The sequence below is a fragment of the Xenopus laevis genome, chromosome 6L (assembly GCF_017654675.1).
Source record: "Xenopus laevis strain J_2021 chromosome 6L, Xenopus_laevis_v10.1, whole genome shotgun sequence".
NCBI classification, from domain to species: Eukaryota; Metazoa; Chordata; class Amphibia; order Anura; family Pipidae; genus Xenopus; species Xenopus laevis.
The window spans coordinates 77,352,698-77,370,052 of record NC_054381.1 but is presented as its reverse complement, the minus strand read 5'-3'; the positions used below and the strand labels follow the sequence as shown (position 1 = coordinate 77,370,052).

Sequence of the window (17,355 nt, the reverse complement as noted above, 5' to 3'; positions counted from 1 at the left end):
GACTTTCTGTTTAAAATGCAGTTTCCAGTACCTTTGGACCCTCGTGATTCACTTTACGGTGGTCGAACCAACGCCATCAAACTTTATCACAAGGTGCAGCCCGGTGAAACGCTACATTATTACGATTTCACTAGTTTATACCCTTTCGTTAATAAAACTAAAACGTATCCAGTCGGTCACCCAGAAATCATTTTTGATCATTTTGGACACATCAAAAAATACTTTGGTATTGCCAAAGTTAAAGTGTATCCGCCCAGAGATTTATTTTTTCCGGTCCTTCCTGTAAAGCTGAATAAAAAACTAATGTTTCCGCTTTGCTATACATGCGCTTTGAATTCCCAGAAAGACATCTGCAATCACACTGATGACGAACGATCCCTGACAGGTACATGGTGTACTATAGAACTAATTTTAGCGGTGGAAAAAGGTTATAGGATTGGGGAGGTCTACGAGATCTGGCATTTCCCCAATACTACAAACGAACTGTTTGCTCCGTACATCAAGCTACACCTCAGGGATAAACAGGAGGCTTCTGGCTATCCCAGTTGGTGTAAAAATGATTCAGAAAAAATGGCGTACATAGACGCGTTTTTTAAAAAAGGTGTTCGCTTGCGGCCTGACAAAATCGCTGTAAACCCCGCAAAAAGACAAATCTCAAAACTGTTCCTCAACTCTTTGTGGGGTAAGTTTGGACAGCGTTATAACTTGTCGCGCACCAGTATAGTCACGGATCCTGATGAACTTTTCAAATTAGCTTTTGTACCATACTACGACGTCTCAGAGGTTAATTTCATCGATGACGAGACAACAGTAGTTAATTGGAAATATGTAAAAGAGCGCTACACGCGCAACAAAAACACAAACATTTTTATAGCCTGTTTTACTACCGCCTATGCCAGACTTGAGTTATACACGCTCCTAGACAGACTGCAAGAACGATGTCTATACCACGACACAGACTCCGTTATATTCGTGAGTAGAGAGGGTGACTGGAACCCGCCTTTGGGCGATTTTCTCGGTGAGCTGACTAGCGAAATACCCGATGGTACATATATTACAGAGTTTGTATCTGCAGGTCCAAAGACCTATGGTTACAAACTCAAGACCGAGAAAACTGTACTAAAGGTTAAGGGTATAACACTCAATACTGCTAACACACAACTTGTTAATTTTGACAGTTTAAAAGACCTTGTGTTGGACTACTCACGCAATTCAGATCCCAAGAACCAGAAAACAATAGGTATAGAACAAAACGGAATTGTCAGAAATAGGAAGCGCTGGGACATTGAGACAAGACCGTTACGTAAAACTCAAAAGTGTGTCTACACAAAGAGACAACTGCTGGCAGACTTTACGACGGTGCCTTTTGGCTATTAGACATGATGACTCAATTTCAACACCCTTTTTCTTGTATTTTAGCCGGTCCATCAAATTCCGGAAAGAGTTTTTTTGTAAAACAATTGTTGATACACTCAGATACGTTAATTGTATGATGATCTCAACAGACTATTTACAAATATCAGGTTTATCGAGGGGATACCGCAAAATTTTACAGACGACGATCTATTCCCGTCGGACAAGGTAAATTTGGCAGTTGTTGATGATCTTATGGAAGCGGCTTGTGAAAACCTTGAAATACAAAACGCATTCACCAAATATGTACACCACAGAAATTTGAGCATTATGTATCTCGTTCAAAACGTGTTTTGTCAGGGTAAGAAAAGCCGAACCATAAATTTAAACACTAAATACATGGTCCTGTTTAAGAACCCGCGTGATAAATTACAGGTTATTACGCTGGCTCGGCAAATGTACCCCGGTAAAACACGTTTCTTTTTAGAAGCTTTTGAAGATGCCACGCATCAGCCTTACGGATATCTACTCGTAGATTTAAGATCTGATACACCCGAGGAACTGCGACTAAGAACCGGCTTGTTCCCGCCAGATCTTCCGACGGCTTATGTGTGCAAAAAGAAGCTCTAAAAAGTAATTTTCTCATCACAAAGGTCATTCTTGGTAACAACGTTGTTACTGTAAAGATGTCTAGCAGGATCCGCCGTAATTGGGATCTTCTAAAGACGTTGGTTAAAACAAAACCGACGGTGCGAAAATCCATCTTACGCAACGCCAGTAATGATTTGATTTCAGCTATTGGTGAGATCGCTCTTAACATCCTTAAAGGAAAGATTCCTCTTAGAGAACGTCAGAAAATATACTTAAAAAGTGGCGTAGAGCTATAAAGAAATTAAGCGATAAAACATACTCCATTAAGGGCAAGAAGCGCATTGTGAACCAGAGCGGCGGTTTTATAGGCGCGCTGCTGAGCTTTGCAATCCCTTTAATTACCAGTCTTATAGCTAATAGAACCGGTGGTTCGTAATGGAGTACGCTGAGAAAATGTTCTTGGTTTCCAAACAAGAATTGGACAGGTTAAAAAAACCTGTTGCGGAAACAACCGATATACGCCAAACCACTACACAACGTTTAGATGGGGAAATTAGCGAGATACTTAACAGAAATGATCTTTCAGATGATGAAAAAATTAAGAAATACACAAACGTGTTACAGAGATACCTAGCGCTCACCAAACAGAAAGAGATGTCAACCTTAACTTTGATTACACAACCGCAAACTGTTCAACAACAATTGTCAAATGATTCTTCTACAGGCGATGATGTAAAAGAGATACTCGACAATGTAAATATAAGGTATAGGAAAAACGCCGAACTTTTGCTGAATAAACTGCTGCGGGCAGGCAACAAGAGCTCTTGGAACGCTAGGGGTGAATTCATTTACAAAGACCAAACCATACCAGGGTCCAACATTATCGATCTCATTCGCACAGCGACACAGAGTCACGGCTTAATTAAAGCTAAAGTACCTCGTGGTTGGGATTTCTTCTTGGACACCATAGCGGAGCTGAACGTACCCTCTACGGTAATCGGTAATACAAAAACAAGAGAACTTCTCGATAATTTAAAAAGGGGCGCGCAAGCTGAATCTTTTGAATCTATTCACAGCCCTCTTGGTCGTTCGCTGTTCGCTACACCGGTGGGTGTGACGCGTGGAACTTTATTACCTAAAAAGCGCACAATGCCGATGGCACAGATGACTTGGTTAACGTTGTAAATTTTACTTTGATTGTATATAAATATATCTATCTTTGTATGCTATACCTTTTGAATGTTGATTTTTTTAATAAAAACATAATTTTTTACTAAAATGTAGTCCTCCTTTTTTATAAGTTATATGTATAGATGCGAATAAATCAATTAACTTGAAAAGATATAGTTGCAGACGTCTTTTGACAGCGTAGACCGTTAGACATTCTTAGAAAAGGTGGTAAAATGATGGTAAATGCTGAAATATTGAGAAAACAGTATTACACACCAAAAGCGGCTGGATCGTACGGCGGTGTCGATGCCTTATTCAGAGAAGCCAGGAAATTTGGTGTAAGAAGAGACTCTGTAAAAAATTGGCTAAACAATGAGGACACTTACACGTTGTACAAACCGGTGAAAAAATCATTTAAAAGAAACAAAGTCCTTGTGTCTGATATAGACAGTCAGTGGCAGGCTGATCTTGTGTCAATGATAGACTTTTCAAAAGAAAACAACGGTGTTAAATACTTGATAACTGTTATTGATATTCTTTCAAAATATGCTTGGGTTTCTGGAATTTTAAATAAATCGGGAACAACAGTAGCTGCCGCTTTCGAGCAGATATTTAGACTCAGCGGTCGGACCCCCAGAAAGCTTCAGACGGATCGTGGTAGAGAGTTTATAAACAAACCTATGAGAAAACTTTGTGCCGACTTTAAAATACATCATTTTTTAACTACAAATACGGTCAAAGCTTCATTAGTGGAACGTTTTAATAGAACTCTGAAAACACGGATGTGGCGTTATCTTAGAGAGCAAAACACCTACAGATACATTGACAAGTTGCAAGACCTTGTGCATAGTTATAATCACTCGTATCACAGATCTATATGTTGTCGACCTGTTGATGTGTCAAAAGAGAATTCTTTGATCATTTGGAAAAATATTTACGGTGATTACGCTGCTGTTAAGAAAGTTAAACCTTTACTGAAAATAGGCGATCACGTTAGAATTGTACGTTATAAGGGCCCATTTACAAAGGGTTATGAACAAACCTACACAGATGAAATATTTACCATCTACGCTATAAACACTAAAGGGCTGAGGCCCCTTTATAAGTTGAAAGACCTGTCTGACGATCTCATTGAAGGGTCCTTCTACGCTGAAGAGGTTCAAAAAGTCCCCCTCGATAAGCATCGCGTTTACAGGATAGAAAAAATTGTCAAAAAGAAGAAAGTTAGAGGAGACACTTTGTATTTTGTAAAGTGGTTCGGTTATCCCGAAAAGTTTAACTCTTGGGTATCTGAAAAACAACTGTTGAGCTTGTAAACTATGGAAGATGAATCGTTTTTTATTACACTACCCTGCAACTCTTCAGCTAAGCTTTACCCCGACAACACCATCGCTGACTACACCACAAAATTAGCAAAAGCCGTCAATCTACGAGGACCTTATGAAGTGGCGTTAGTAGAGATCCAGTACCCTCTCACATGGAATACCTTTGAGGCGGGAGATGGTCTTTTTTACATCTTGACAAAGGGTGAGCCTATCAAGGAATTTTTTGTCAAACCCGGTTATTACAATCACATGAATGATCTGGTCAAAGCCGTTAATAACAAACTTGAGTCTGGTAAAATATCTCCCGATCAACTGCGACTAAGATACGACGATATTGAGAGAACTGTTTATGTTACTAAATCGGACGTTTACAAGTTTGTTCCGTGTGAAAAGTTGGGTGTTATATTGGGGCTGCCGCATCTTGTGCGTGGTGGGCCAAACAAAAGCGATTGGTCAAACAAGATTGTCGGCAGCCCGTTGCAATACATTATGCGATACGACGAGTCTGGCTCGCCGTTTTTAGAGGGTTTCAACGTTGATTTAACGTCTGTTGATGCTGTAGAGAATGAGACTTTACTTATAAAGAAAAAAATTAATCCGGATATCAAAGCAGGGTTCTATACAATGTTTGTTTATACTGATATAATCCAACACCAACTTGTTGGTGATAGCTACGTACAGCTTTTAAGAACTGTTGAGATAAGCGGCAAAAACGGTGATATAGTCACGCAGAAGTATAACAGACCGGACTATATACCGCTCTGCAAACAACACTTTGATAACATTACAATAACGATACTCACGGACCAGGCCAAGCCTGTTAAATTCAAATACGGGAAAACTATCGCACGATTACACTTTAGACCGCGATCAGGGACGACGCATTAAAAATGCTGTCCCAGAGAGTGTACGGAGACCCGGATGCGTATACACATTATTACATAACACAAGCGGGTCATGGCTTGGACGGTTTTCAAGGCGCAGAATTCATGCACGGTTCTGGGCTCGCTGGTCTGTTTCGTGGTCTATTCCGGCGAGTCGTTCCTCTATTCAAGAAAGGCGTGGAACTAGTAAAGCCTCATGTAAAAACAGCGGCTAGAAACATCGCTAAAGATGTCATAGCTACGACATCAACCGCCGTTATGGATCGCATAAATAGATCCAATCATGGTCAGGAGGGTTCTGGTGTGGTGCAAATTCGTAAAAAAGGCGTAAAAGAAAACGAACCCACGACGGCATAATCCTACCCCCTTTTATGAATAAAGTGCCCGCGCCTAAGAGACGTCGTCGCCAGAAAACAAGAAGTCGTTCACCAGACGACATCTTCTAATCATGAGCTATGGCTTTTGTGCATGACACCTCCGTTGAGTACGCAAAATCAGAGTTGGATATATTTCAAATACCACCTACGCAGACAAGCATAGAAAAATCGCTTTATGTGGAGGTACAACCAATCGCTGCCCTTGCCGATAACGCTCCTTTGGAGTTCTTCATCTCTGGCAGCGGTGAATATTATTATGACCTCAATAACACTCTGTTACACGTCGTTTGCCGAATCGTTAACCCGGATAACACACCCATACCTGACGGATCCCGCGTTACACTTATTAACTACCCTATTGCTAGCCTTTTTAACCAATTGGACATAACGCTGGGCGACACGTTGATTTCCCGAAGTGACAACCTGTATACGTATAGAGCCTATATTGAATCCCTAATAAATTATAATTCACAAACTTTGGCGGCACAATTTACGGCCGGTTTATTCTATAAAGACACAGCCGGTCATCATGATGACCGGGCTCTCGACGGTCGAAACGCTGGTTTCAACAAGCGCTCGCAGTATACCGCACGCTCCAGAAGTGTGGAATTAATGGGGCCCATTTACGGTGATATATTTAATCAACCTAAGCTAATACTGAACGGGCTAGATCTAAAGATAAAGTTGACCAGAAATAAAGACTCTTTCTGTATTATGTCCGCCGAGGCGGGTCATTTTAAAGTCCAGATACAGCACGCATCGCTGTTTGTCAAAAGAGTTCAAGTATCTCCAGCTGTGAGAATCGGCCACAGTCGTGCCCTGTTAACCGCTAACGCTAAGTATTCGATCGATCGAGCGTCGCTTAAAGTGTACAGTATACCGGCGGGCACCCGCATATCCAACCATGAAAACCTCTTTCTCGGAAACATTCCAAAAACGGTAATACTAGCGTTTGTGGACAACGACGCGTTTTCGGGGAATTATCAAAAAAACCCTTTGTGCTTCAATCACTATAATGTGAATTACGCAGCTTTATATTTGGACGGTCAACAAATACCCGCAAAGCCTTTTCAACCCAATTTTCAAGGCGAATCAGCTGTTCGGGAATATATGTCACTCGTGCATATTTCGGGTAAACAAAAGGCTGACAACGCTTTATCCGTGGATCGGTCTGAATTTTTGAACGGTTACACCTTGTTCGCTTTTGATTTGTCACCGGATCAAGAACCTGGCGGACATTTCTCTCTAGTAAAAACTGGAAACCTCAGAGCCGAAATTAGATTTGCTGAACCGGTGTTAAACACTATTAACATGATTGTTTACGCCGTTCATGAGAACATTATTGAAATTAATAATAGAAGGGAGGTTTTATATGATTTTCAGTAACAATGAATAACTATGAAATTACCAACGTTATCAAAGCGGACTTTCATTCACGACGCATATTTAAAGGCGTATTTCCTTGTGATTTATTACCGAGAAATGCAATTATAGACAGACCGGCGGCCTATATTGTAAATACGGACAAATCACAGCAGCGGGGGAAGCACTGGGTTTTAATTATATTATGCGCAAATGACGTGTCAATTTTTTTTGATAGCTATGGATTATCACCGGCGAATGAACTATTTCCCGGTGAATTTATGAAATTTTTGTCTAAAAATTCTACGCTTATAAGGTATCAAAACAGGCAGATACAGGACGCAATTAGTTCGGTCTGCGGTCATTACTGTATCTATATCTTACATTGTATTGCTAAAGGCCTTTCTTTTGAAAATGTATTAAAAAGATTTACAAATGACTTTAGAAAAAACGACCGCTTTGTACGTGACTTTGTAACTAAGAGGCTGCTGAGATTACGTATACGTTGTTGTAATTACACACAAACCTGCATGTCATACTGCGATGTTACAAATCCGTTGCGTTGAACCACTAATAAAAATATTTTGATTAAAACCAATATGATTGCAATTTTTTTTTTTTTTTCACTATAAGGATGTATCTCGGCTTCACAAAGGGATAAGCTAGAAATTGAGGCTGTTTGATATTAGAAAGGGGCGTACTTTAGGCGTGGTGTGGGAAGGTTGAATGGGCAGGGGTTGTGGGAGGGGTGGGAGGGGTTATGGGCGGGGTTGTGGGAGGGGTGGGAGGGGTTATGGGCGGGGAAAGGGGCGTGTCGACCTGTCAAATTAAGTTTGACGAAAGGTATATACGTTATACTACTAAGGTATTTAAGGCATATTTTTGTTGTGTATAATTACATGTAAAACGATCGCTATATTAAGGACCCTTGCTCCCAAGACAGCCCGTAAATTGTCTTGATTTATTGCGATCGCTTTCCTCTGTTTCTTTTTGACGTCTTGCTTGTGCTCAGCAGTAGTATTTGAGTTTGGAAACCACACGTTCTCTATAAATCACTATTAGTGTACATGAGCTCTGCCATCCAGAGACAGGCTGTATTTTTTTTATTATTTCTGAAATCTAGGATATAAGTTGTAATAACCACTTCTATAGTATTCTTTCAAATAAGCAGTCTTCCTTAGGAACTCTGAAAGTTGCATGTAACACTACATACATTTAATTTTAGTATTTCTATTTGCCCTCTCTTCTTTTGTCACTAAGAAACTCACTACTTACTTGGTGCAAGCAAACAGCGTGTTATACCGGTAAGTGTTTTTGTGTTTTTGTCATTAATTGCATCCTAAATATTTTGCAAGATATTGTTCATACCTCTGATCTCAAGACAGCTTTATCTAGCTCCTGATTCATTTCAACCTATTTATACTGTAATTCTGTGAAATTTTCCCATCATGGGAAGAAAAGGTTTTAAAGGTCTACGGAGAAATGTGTAAACAATATGTGTATAGGTGTAGCCCCAAAGGGGGATTTTATGTAGACCCATAGGTAGATAAAATAGCAGGATGGGGAGAAGTTTTTTCTATACTGAACATCTTGTGTCAGTGTGGTTCTTCTGGTGTACACCCATAATCTAATTAGGACGGGAATAGATATCCTTGTGTCCTTATCAGTTTTAATGCCCAAAGTGAGGCTGCAGGTTCTGACTGCTCATCAGCCGACACAAAGGACACAGGTCGACCAATAGAGGATGGGACGGAGACTGATCACCTCCGGGACACGGAAAGACCTATTTTTATAGTTTCTTACTCGTGTCAAACCTGCTATTATTGTTCATACCTGTTGTCTAAATCGACTCCTGGCAGCCAGCAACAACAGGTATTTTCTTGCCTGCAGCTCTTTATTGAACCTGTATAGAGCTATCTATTACCCGGGTTTGTGTTTTATGTTTTGTGATATTCTCTTTCCGAGAGAGTAGAATTAGATGATTAATGTGTGTGGTATCCGGACGTCGATAGGACGCTGAAACAACTCTGTCTCTGTATACATCATAATGATACAGGTTTTGTAGAGACCGCTGAAGCATGGTTCAAAGTTGCTAAATGTTTACACAAAGAATTTTGGTCTGAACGAAGAATAATCGAATCAAATGGGAAAGTTAAAGTGATGTATTAGAAGCTCTAGCCCTACAAGAGTTGAGTGGTTGTAACGAGGAATGTTTCCTGTAATAAGAGCAAAGGAGAGCAAGAATCAGAAAGTGACATAGAAGAAGGTTAGGTAAGTGACATAGAAGAAATTCAAGAAAGTGACATAGAAGAAGGTTAGGTAAGTGACATAGAAGGTCAGGAAAGTGCCGTAAAATCAGAGGAAATTAGAAAGCAAAGAGACGAACAAGAAAAGCTGCTAGTAGAAGGGTTAAATTAGAAAATAGAGAATAGTGAGTAGAGACAATTCATCTTTCAGTGCTGAAAACAGCAGCGCTGATACAGGCAGTTCTCAGCCCCGCAGCCAAGCTCTACCCCGCCCGTAGAGAAAAAGGGGGGGTGGCGGGCGTCCCTGCAGCACGTCTCATTAACACAGACAGAAAGCTCATTCCATGGACAGCACCAAATCTTAGAAGGATTTTTCAAGACGTTCCACAGCCCCGTACTAATCCACACAAATTTGGACAGGAACTCTTGTTTATCCATAATGCCCATAACCCTAATTGGACTGATATGTTAGTTGTAATCATACATGTGTCTGGTCCAGCAGATTACCAACATCTGCTAGCTAAAATGAATTGGGACACTAACCCTGCTGACTCAGCCCAAGTAGGGGTCCCGTATCTACACAAGCTCCCTTTCTTATCAGTGCCCCATCCCTGACAGTTTCATAGGTAGGGACATCCTTTGTAAACTAGGGTGTACCATATACTGCATTCCAGATTGAGTGTGTGTGTCTGTCCCACCCCAGTAAGTGTCTGAGATGACTAATGCCCAAGATACAGCAAATCTTTTGTCACTCAAAGAAATGTCTAAGGAGGAACCTTCCGTACCTCCTGAATTACAATGTGTCCTAAGTGGTTTGTGGACTTTATCACCAACGGATGTCTAGTTGATGTCATCCATCCCACCTGTGTCCAAACAAGTAGACCCACGGCCCCCCTGCCCAAAATCCCATAGCACCCACTGTCCAGGGTGCAAGGAGAGGGGATTCGCCCAGTCATTCAAGGGTTACTTGACAGGGGAGTGTTAATTCACAAGATCAGCCCATCTTGCCAATTAAAAAGCCCGGCAAGAATGAGTGGCGTTTTGTTCAGGATCTCACAGCAGTTAACAAAGTTGTTATTGCATCCCATCCGGTAGTGCCTAATGTGACTACCAAAGCAGATTGCAAAACTCCAGAAGGTGATGTTTATTTTTTGCGCTTAGGAGATTGCCCTGTCGCACCCTGTGCTCTGCTACCATATTTGGTTGCTGCCTCACATGGTCTCACCCACATTTCAAAAAGGGGGAGGTGTGATGCAGTATCAAGAGTGTGGTTTGCCCCGGGTTCTCATCTATCGTAGCCAAATATGTACAATCAATGTACCCATTTCAGATATTGCAGATAGATTCAACAAATCTGTAAAGACATTGGGATACATCAAATGCTTCACACACCCTGACAAAGTGAGGTACATGGGTTTGATAATGTAAAAGGTTAACCTTTATTAAATCCTTATTGTGAATTGTTTTTTGATGGTTCTCGCTACTCTACTGAGGATGCTAAATATCATATGCTGATGTAACATTTGTCTGATGTTTTAGTTCAGCAAAATCTACCTCCACATATGTCAGCTCAAGAAGCTGAGCTACAAGCACTCATCACAGCATGCATACTAGCGGAAGGTCAAAGGGCAAACATCTTTTCTGATAGCAGGTACTGTATTGGTATTTGTCTCGACTATCTTCTGATTTGGAGGGCCAGAAATGTTATGACATCATCAGGTAATCCAAATAAGACTACAAATACAAATTTGGTAAAACAGCTATTGTTAGCATTACAGCTTCCAACTGAGGTAGCCATTCTTAAAGTACAAGCGCACACAAAGCTTCAGCTTCAGATTCCAGAAGCTAAAGGAAATGCAAAAGCTGATGAGAGAGCCAAGTCAGCTGCCCTCTTGCCTATAATGACAGTAAGTTACATCCAGAAAGACCACAAAGGGCTGTTGGACATGGATATCCTGGCTACAATACAGGACTAGGCCCCTGAGATGTAAAAGGGAAAGTGGTCGAAGCTGGGAGACTCCAAGGATGACATGGATCTATGGAAAAATGGTGTATTATACTGTCTATCAAAAACAGTGTATGCTATGATGGCTATGATCTAACTCATGGACTTGTGCACTCAGGTAAGAATGCAATGGCTGCTTCAGTTCAGAAAAGTTGGATAGCACCTGTGTTTCCAGCATTTGTTGCAAAATATGTATTTTCTTGTGTTACCTGTTTACGTCATAATACTGGTCAGATAGTCAAATCTCTGAGACAGCACTTTGCTTAACCAGAATAACCCTTCTAGCGATTATAAATAGACTACAGCCAACTGCCTAAATTAGGTACATATGAATATGTACTAGTATGTATTGACATGTGCTCAGGATGGCCTGAGGCATGGCCAAGTTGCTAAGGCTACAACAAAAGCAACTGCTAAGAAACTTTAAATGAGGTAATGTGTAGGTATTCTTTACCAACCTACATTGAAAGTAACAGGAGTACACATTTTACAGGGCAGATAATGTCTTAAATAAAAATAACCCTCAGAGTTTTAGGAAGGTTGAAAGCCTAAATGTGTTATATAGAATAAAATTTAATAGATTCTGAAGAAACATTAACGTCTTGGGTTAACTTCCTTCCATTGATTTGTTCTAAATATGCGCCAATCCAAAAGGCCCTTACAAACTGTCACCCTATGACATTCTGTCTGGGTCAGCCCTAAGAATGGGATTGTATATGTAGCTATTGTACAGAAATGTCTAAATGAAATATACAAATATGTTTTTGATTCTATTCCAGATCCAAATGTCAATACTGGTTCACACTATCTTAAACCGGGTGACTGGGTAGTGATTAAAAAGCATGTGAGGAACAGCTTGGACCCAAGGTTTGAAGGTCCTTTCTAAGTGCAATCAGTAACACCTACTTCAGTAAAATTACATAACAAAGATATATAGATACATGTTTCAAAATTGTAGTAGAGCAAGTGTACCCGACAAGCATGTATTTGTATTTTAAGTACTACTGATTTTTGGTTTCGTTCATATGTCCTCTAGCAAAAGTAATTTTTATGAACAATCAAATCATTACATAACTTTACAAAAAAAGAAGGGAACCAATAAAACTAATTGTTGGGTGTGTGGCATTAGGCCAACTGATTCAATGAGACTACCCATGGTAGTTTTCCCAATTTCTGCTCATAAACTAGTTTAACAATAACAATTATTATTTATATACGGCTTGGAAAATAGCACTATTAAAGCATTAAACACGTTTAAATGACACATGGGAAATAATGATTGGTCTAAGTGTGTTTTTACAGGCAACCAAAGATGAAGCTAATGAATTTAGCATCGAGCAGAAGATGGTATTTATAAAACAACTCTTAATTTGACAGATACTAATTTTAAGAAAAGTATTTTTTTTTGGAACCTATTCTATTCTAAAATAAAATTAGCTATTTATGGATTAATTACATAGAAATCTACCTACTACTTTTTATGTGGTACATGGCCTTATGTTTGGTTACCAGAGAATAGCTATGGTACCTGTATTATTGCTACTTCACCTCCTGCCATAGCAATTGTAGATTAGGATAATCTAACAGCAATTTTTTTAATATCACGCCACAATCTTCTTAAGAGAATTGTTTACCATAGTAAGGTTTCATATTTTTTGTGGAATTGTAAATAAGATTAAAGAGTTACAATATGAAGCAAGGGCAATTAAGCATAAGGGGTGGAACCCTTTTAAAGGTTTCCAATTTAGTAATATATTTAGTTTTACTTAAGCAAGATAGTGTTTTCTTGTTCATGGTTTTCATTATATTGCTATAATTTTATGCCCTTTATAAACTTACTGTGTTTATAATTTCTCAGACTACAAAACCTAATGCTAAACATATCTACCGTGTCAGGATTCAAGATCCTGATTCTGAAATTCTTTATAAAAGTAGTTTCTAACATTATAATTTGTTTACTTCTATAGATAAACAACTGAGCATGTGGAAGATTTTGGCAATCGTTTTTCTTGCTACATGTTTATGATGATTTCAAATGAACACTCTTTATTGATAATTCGAAATCTGTGATAGATAGGAACCATTCCTATTTCACAGTTCCCTTTAATTACGGACGTCTTTTCCATGTCTCTTTCCAAAGCACTTTAAAGAAAATGTTTGCTGACACCTATCTCTACAAGAACACAACTATATCATGGAGATGCAAGTATACTAAGTTCATCACTTCTAAGAACTATACTTGGGACAATACCTTTGCAGATGCCTTTATTCAAAACATCTTTTCTAAACGGCACTGGAACATGGATAAAGAGACTTATGTTTACTAAACGCAATATTTCAAAATACATGGCATGGAATCTTTTGGGTGTTGGTTGAATTAGATATGTAATACTTCATGATAATTCTTTTAAACTGAAGTAGTTGGTATAGTTAGGCAAATAACAAGATTGGGATGGATTAGGAACTCTCCAGCATGTAGTTGTGTTAATTCTGCTGGTCAAGAATGAGTTCTTGGTTTTGAAGACAGGCCTAGCCCCTCTTCAGAGCATAGTAGTCTCAATACGGTTATTTGCATTTAGGTGAGTTTATAGTTTAGTTTAATTGTACTTATTGTACTCCCTGTTTCTCTGTGTCATTCACTTATTCATCATCATACTGACACTGTTGCTGCATATCGCAAACACACTGATACATTTTATGATACTGTTGTTAAAACTGTTGCTACCAAACACAGATTAATTTTTTTAGGTTCTCTATTGCAAGATGATTTACAGCACCACTAGTATGATGTTTTCACTGGCTAGTCTCCTACTGGTTCTCAAATTATGCCAGCTATATTTTATCCTATTCTTGTTGTTACTGTTATACTGTTCTTGTTTTGTTTAATTTGTATCTCATTTGTTCTTTTCGTTCTTGTGTTAATTCTCTTATTCATACTGCTGAGCAATCTCAACTATCCCTTCTTTATGACCACCTCTAGAACCCTGCTTAACTTTTTATTCTTTGTCTTATGATCATGTTATGATCAAAGACAACCTTGCAAAAGCAGCATCATGTACCATAAACAATGTTATCAGCTTGCCTTAGCCAAAATATCTTAGCTAATATGCACGCACATATTTGTCTGTTATTTCTCTCTTTTCTATCCTGAATGCTGAACCTATTACAAGACATATACTATGCTAAAAAGTCACTATATTGGGATGTCTTTGCTTATACCCTATATAAGCCTATGTTTGGGCTATAATAAACGGAACTTGTTATTCTGAGCCACTCGTTGGTGTTTCTTGGTGCAAGTTCCCCGGATCCGAGGCATTGTTGGCCAGACGAAATCCATAGGCTCCAGTAGCAGTCGGTTCTGTTTCCCCAACAGTCAGTAAGGTTGAAAAAAGACACATGTCCATCGAGTTCAACTTTTTTTTTTTTTTTATTAACTACACTTCTGCCAGTTGATCCAGAGGAAGGCAAAAAAAACCATCTGAAGCCTCCCCAATTTGCCTTAGAGGGGGAAAAATTCCTTCCTTACTCCAAAATGGCAATCGGACTAGTCCCTGGATCAACTTGGACTGTGAGCTATTTCCCATAACCCTGTATTCCCTTACTTGCTAAAAAGCCATCCAACCCCTTCTTAAAGCTATTTAATGTATCAGTCTGTACAACTGATTCAGGGAGAGAATTCAACATCTTCACAGCTCTCACTGTAAAAAAAACCCTTCCGAATATTTAGGAAGAACCTCTTTTCTTCTAATCGGAATGGGTGACCTCGTGTCAGCTGGAAAGACCTACTGGTAAATAAAGCATTAGAGAGATTATTATGTGATCCCCTTATATATTTATACATAGTCATCATATCACCCCTTAAGTGCCTCTTCTCCAGTGTGAACATCCCCAATTTGGCCAGTCTTTTCTCATAGCTAAGATTTTCAATACCTTTAACCAGCTTAGTTGCCCTTCTCTGTACCCTCTCTAATACAATAATGTCCTGTTTAAGTGATGGAGACCAAAACTGTATGGCATATTCTAGATGGGGCCTTACAAGTGCTCTATACAGTGGAAGAATGACCCCCTCCTCCCTTGACTCTATGCCCCTTACAGCATACAGCTCAAGACCTTATTTGCCCTTGATGCTGCCGACTGGCATTGCTTGCTACAGCCAAGTTTATCATCTACAATGACTCCAAGGTCCTTTTCCATAATGGAATTGCCTAGTGCAGTCCCATTAAGGGTATAAGTGGCTTGGATATTTTTACATCCCAGGTGCATGACTTTACATTTATCAACATTGAATCTCATTTGCCACTTAGCTGCCCAGATTGCCAGTTTGTCGAGATCATGTTGCAAGGATGCCACATCCTGGATGGAATTAATTGGGCTGGATAATTTTTTGTCATCTGCAAACACTGATACATTACTTACAACACCCTCCCCCAAGTCATTAATGAACAAGTTAAATAAAAGTGGACCCAATACTGAGCCCTGGGGGACCCCACTAAGAACCTTACTCCAAGTAGAGAATGTCCCATTAACAACCACCCTCTGTACCCGATCCTGTAGCCAGTTTCCTATCCACGTGCAAACAACTTCATTAAGCCCAACAGACCTTAGTTTAGAAAGCAGTCGTTTGTGGGGCACAGTATCAAACACTTTGGCAAAATCCAAATAGATCACATCTACTGCCCCCCCCACTGTCCAGAATCTTACTTACCTCATCATAAAATGCAATCAAATTCGTCTGACATGACCTATCCTTCATAAAGCCATGCTGATTGTTGCTCATAATGCCATTCATTAGGACAAAATTTTGAATGTGATCCCTTAACAAGCCTTCAAATAATTTGCCCACCACAGATGTCAAGCTTACTGGCCTATAATTGCCAGGCTGAGATCGTAATCCCTTTTTAAATATTGGAATAACAGCAGCTTTTCTCCAATCCATAGGCACCATACCAGATGACAGTGAATCTGAGAAAATCAGAAATAAAGGCTGGTCTAAAACTGAACTAAGCTCTCTTATAACCCGGGGGTGTATGCCACCAGGCCCTGGAGCCTTGTTTACACTAATTTGTATTAAAGCTTTTTGAATCATATCCTGAGTCAGCCACTGACTAGATTGAGCTGAACCATTCGTGCAGTTATAAAGTGAGCCTGTGAACCCAGACTTCTCTATTGTATACACTGAAGAAAAGAACTGATTTAACACATTTGCCTTTTCTGTATCTGTTACAACCATACTGGTTACAACCATACTCCATTATTTAATGGAGCAACACTTTTACATTTATTACAGTGTTTATATTCATTAAATGCAGCTTCTGTCCCTACAGATTTGTAGTTTTTAAATGCCTTTCTCTTCTTTCCCATTAACTTCTTTACTTCTGTATTAAGCCACACATGATGATTCTTAGAGCTTCTACGTTTAGTCGTTAAGGGAATAAATTGAGAACAGTAATGATTTAATATCATTTTAAAGGACAACCATTTCTGTTCTGTGTTTTTAGCTGAACTATACCCAGGGGTTCAATGACTTGCACATTTGCTATAAGTTCTGGGTCATCACTAAATCAAGAATAGAATTTTTTCTGGTAGGCTCCTCAACAACCTGTGCTAAAAAATTGTCGTGCAATAAGCTTATAAACTTGTTCCCATTAACTGATCTAGCAGTACCGTTGCTCCACTCAATATCTGGGTAATTAAAATCCCCCATTATCATTACTTTACCTAAACTAGCAGCCTTTTCTATTTGCATTAGGAGCTTTGTCTCTTCCTCCTCACTTACATTAGGGGGTCCATAGCATACTCCTACAATTAATTTGCTGGATTCTTTACAATTGGTGAAGAACTCCACCCATACGACTTCTGCCCCCTCATTTTCTAACATAACCACCCCTTTATATGAGCTTTTTAATTCTGCCTAACATACAGACATACCCCTCCTCCTTTTCTATTGCCTCTATCCCTCTGAAACAAAGTATAGCCACTGATATTTACTGCCCAGTCATGCGACTCATTCAGCCATGTTTCAGCCACACCAATCACATCATA

At 39.4% G+C, this 17,355-nt stretch overlaps 1 protein-coding gene across 1 annotated transcript; it reads left to right on the top strand.

Annotated features, from left to right (window-relative positions):
* Positions 1-5,778: 5,778 nt before the first annotated feature.
* LOC121394462 (uncharacterized protein F54H12.2-like) lies at positions 5,779-7,086 on the top strand. The gene has a single exon (XM_041565617.1). It carries the CDS (start codon positions 5,779-5,781, stop codon positions 7,084-7,086), a length of 1,308 nt encoding a protein of 435 aa, XP_041421551.1.
* Positions 7,087-17,355: the final 10,269 nt, after the last annotated feature.

Coding starts and splice junctions, on each gene's coding strand:
- LOC121394462 (XM_041565617.1), top strand. CDS start 5,779: ATGGCTTTTGTGCATGACACCTCCGTTGAGTACGCAAAATCAGAGTTG.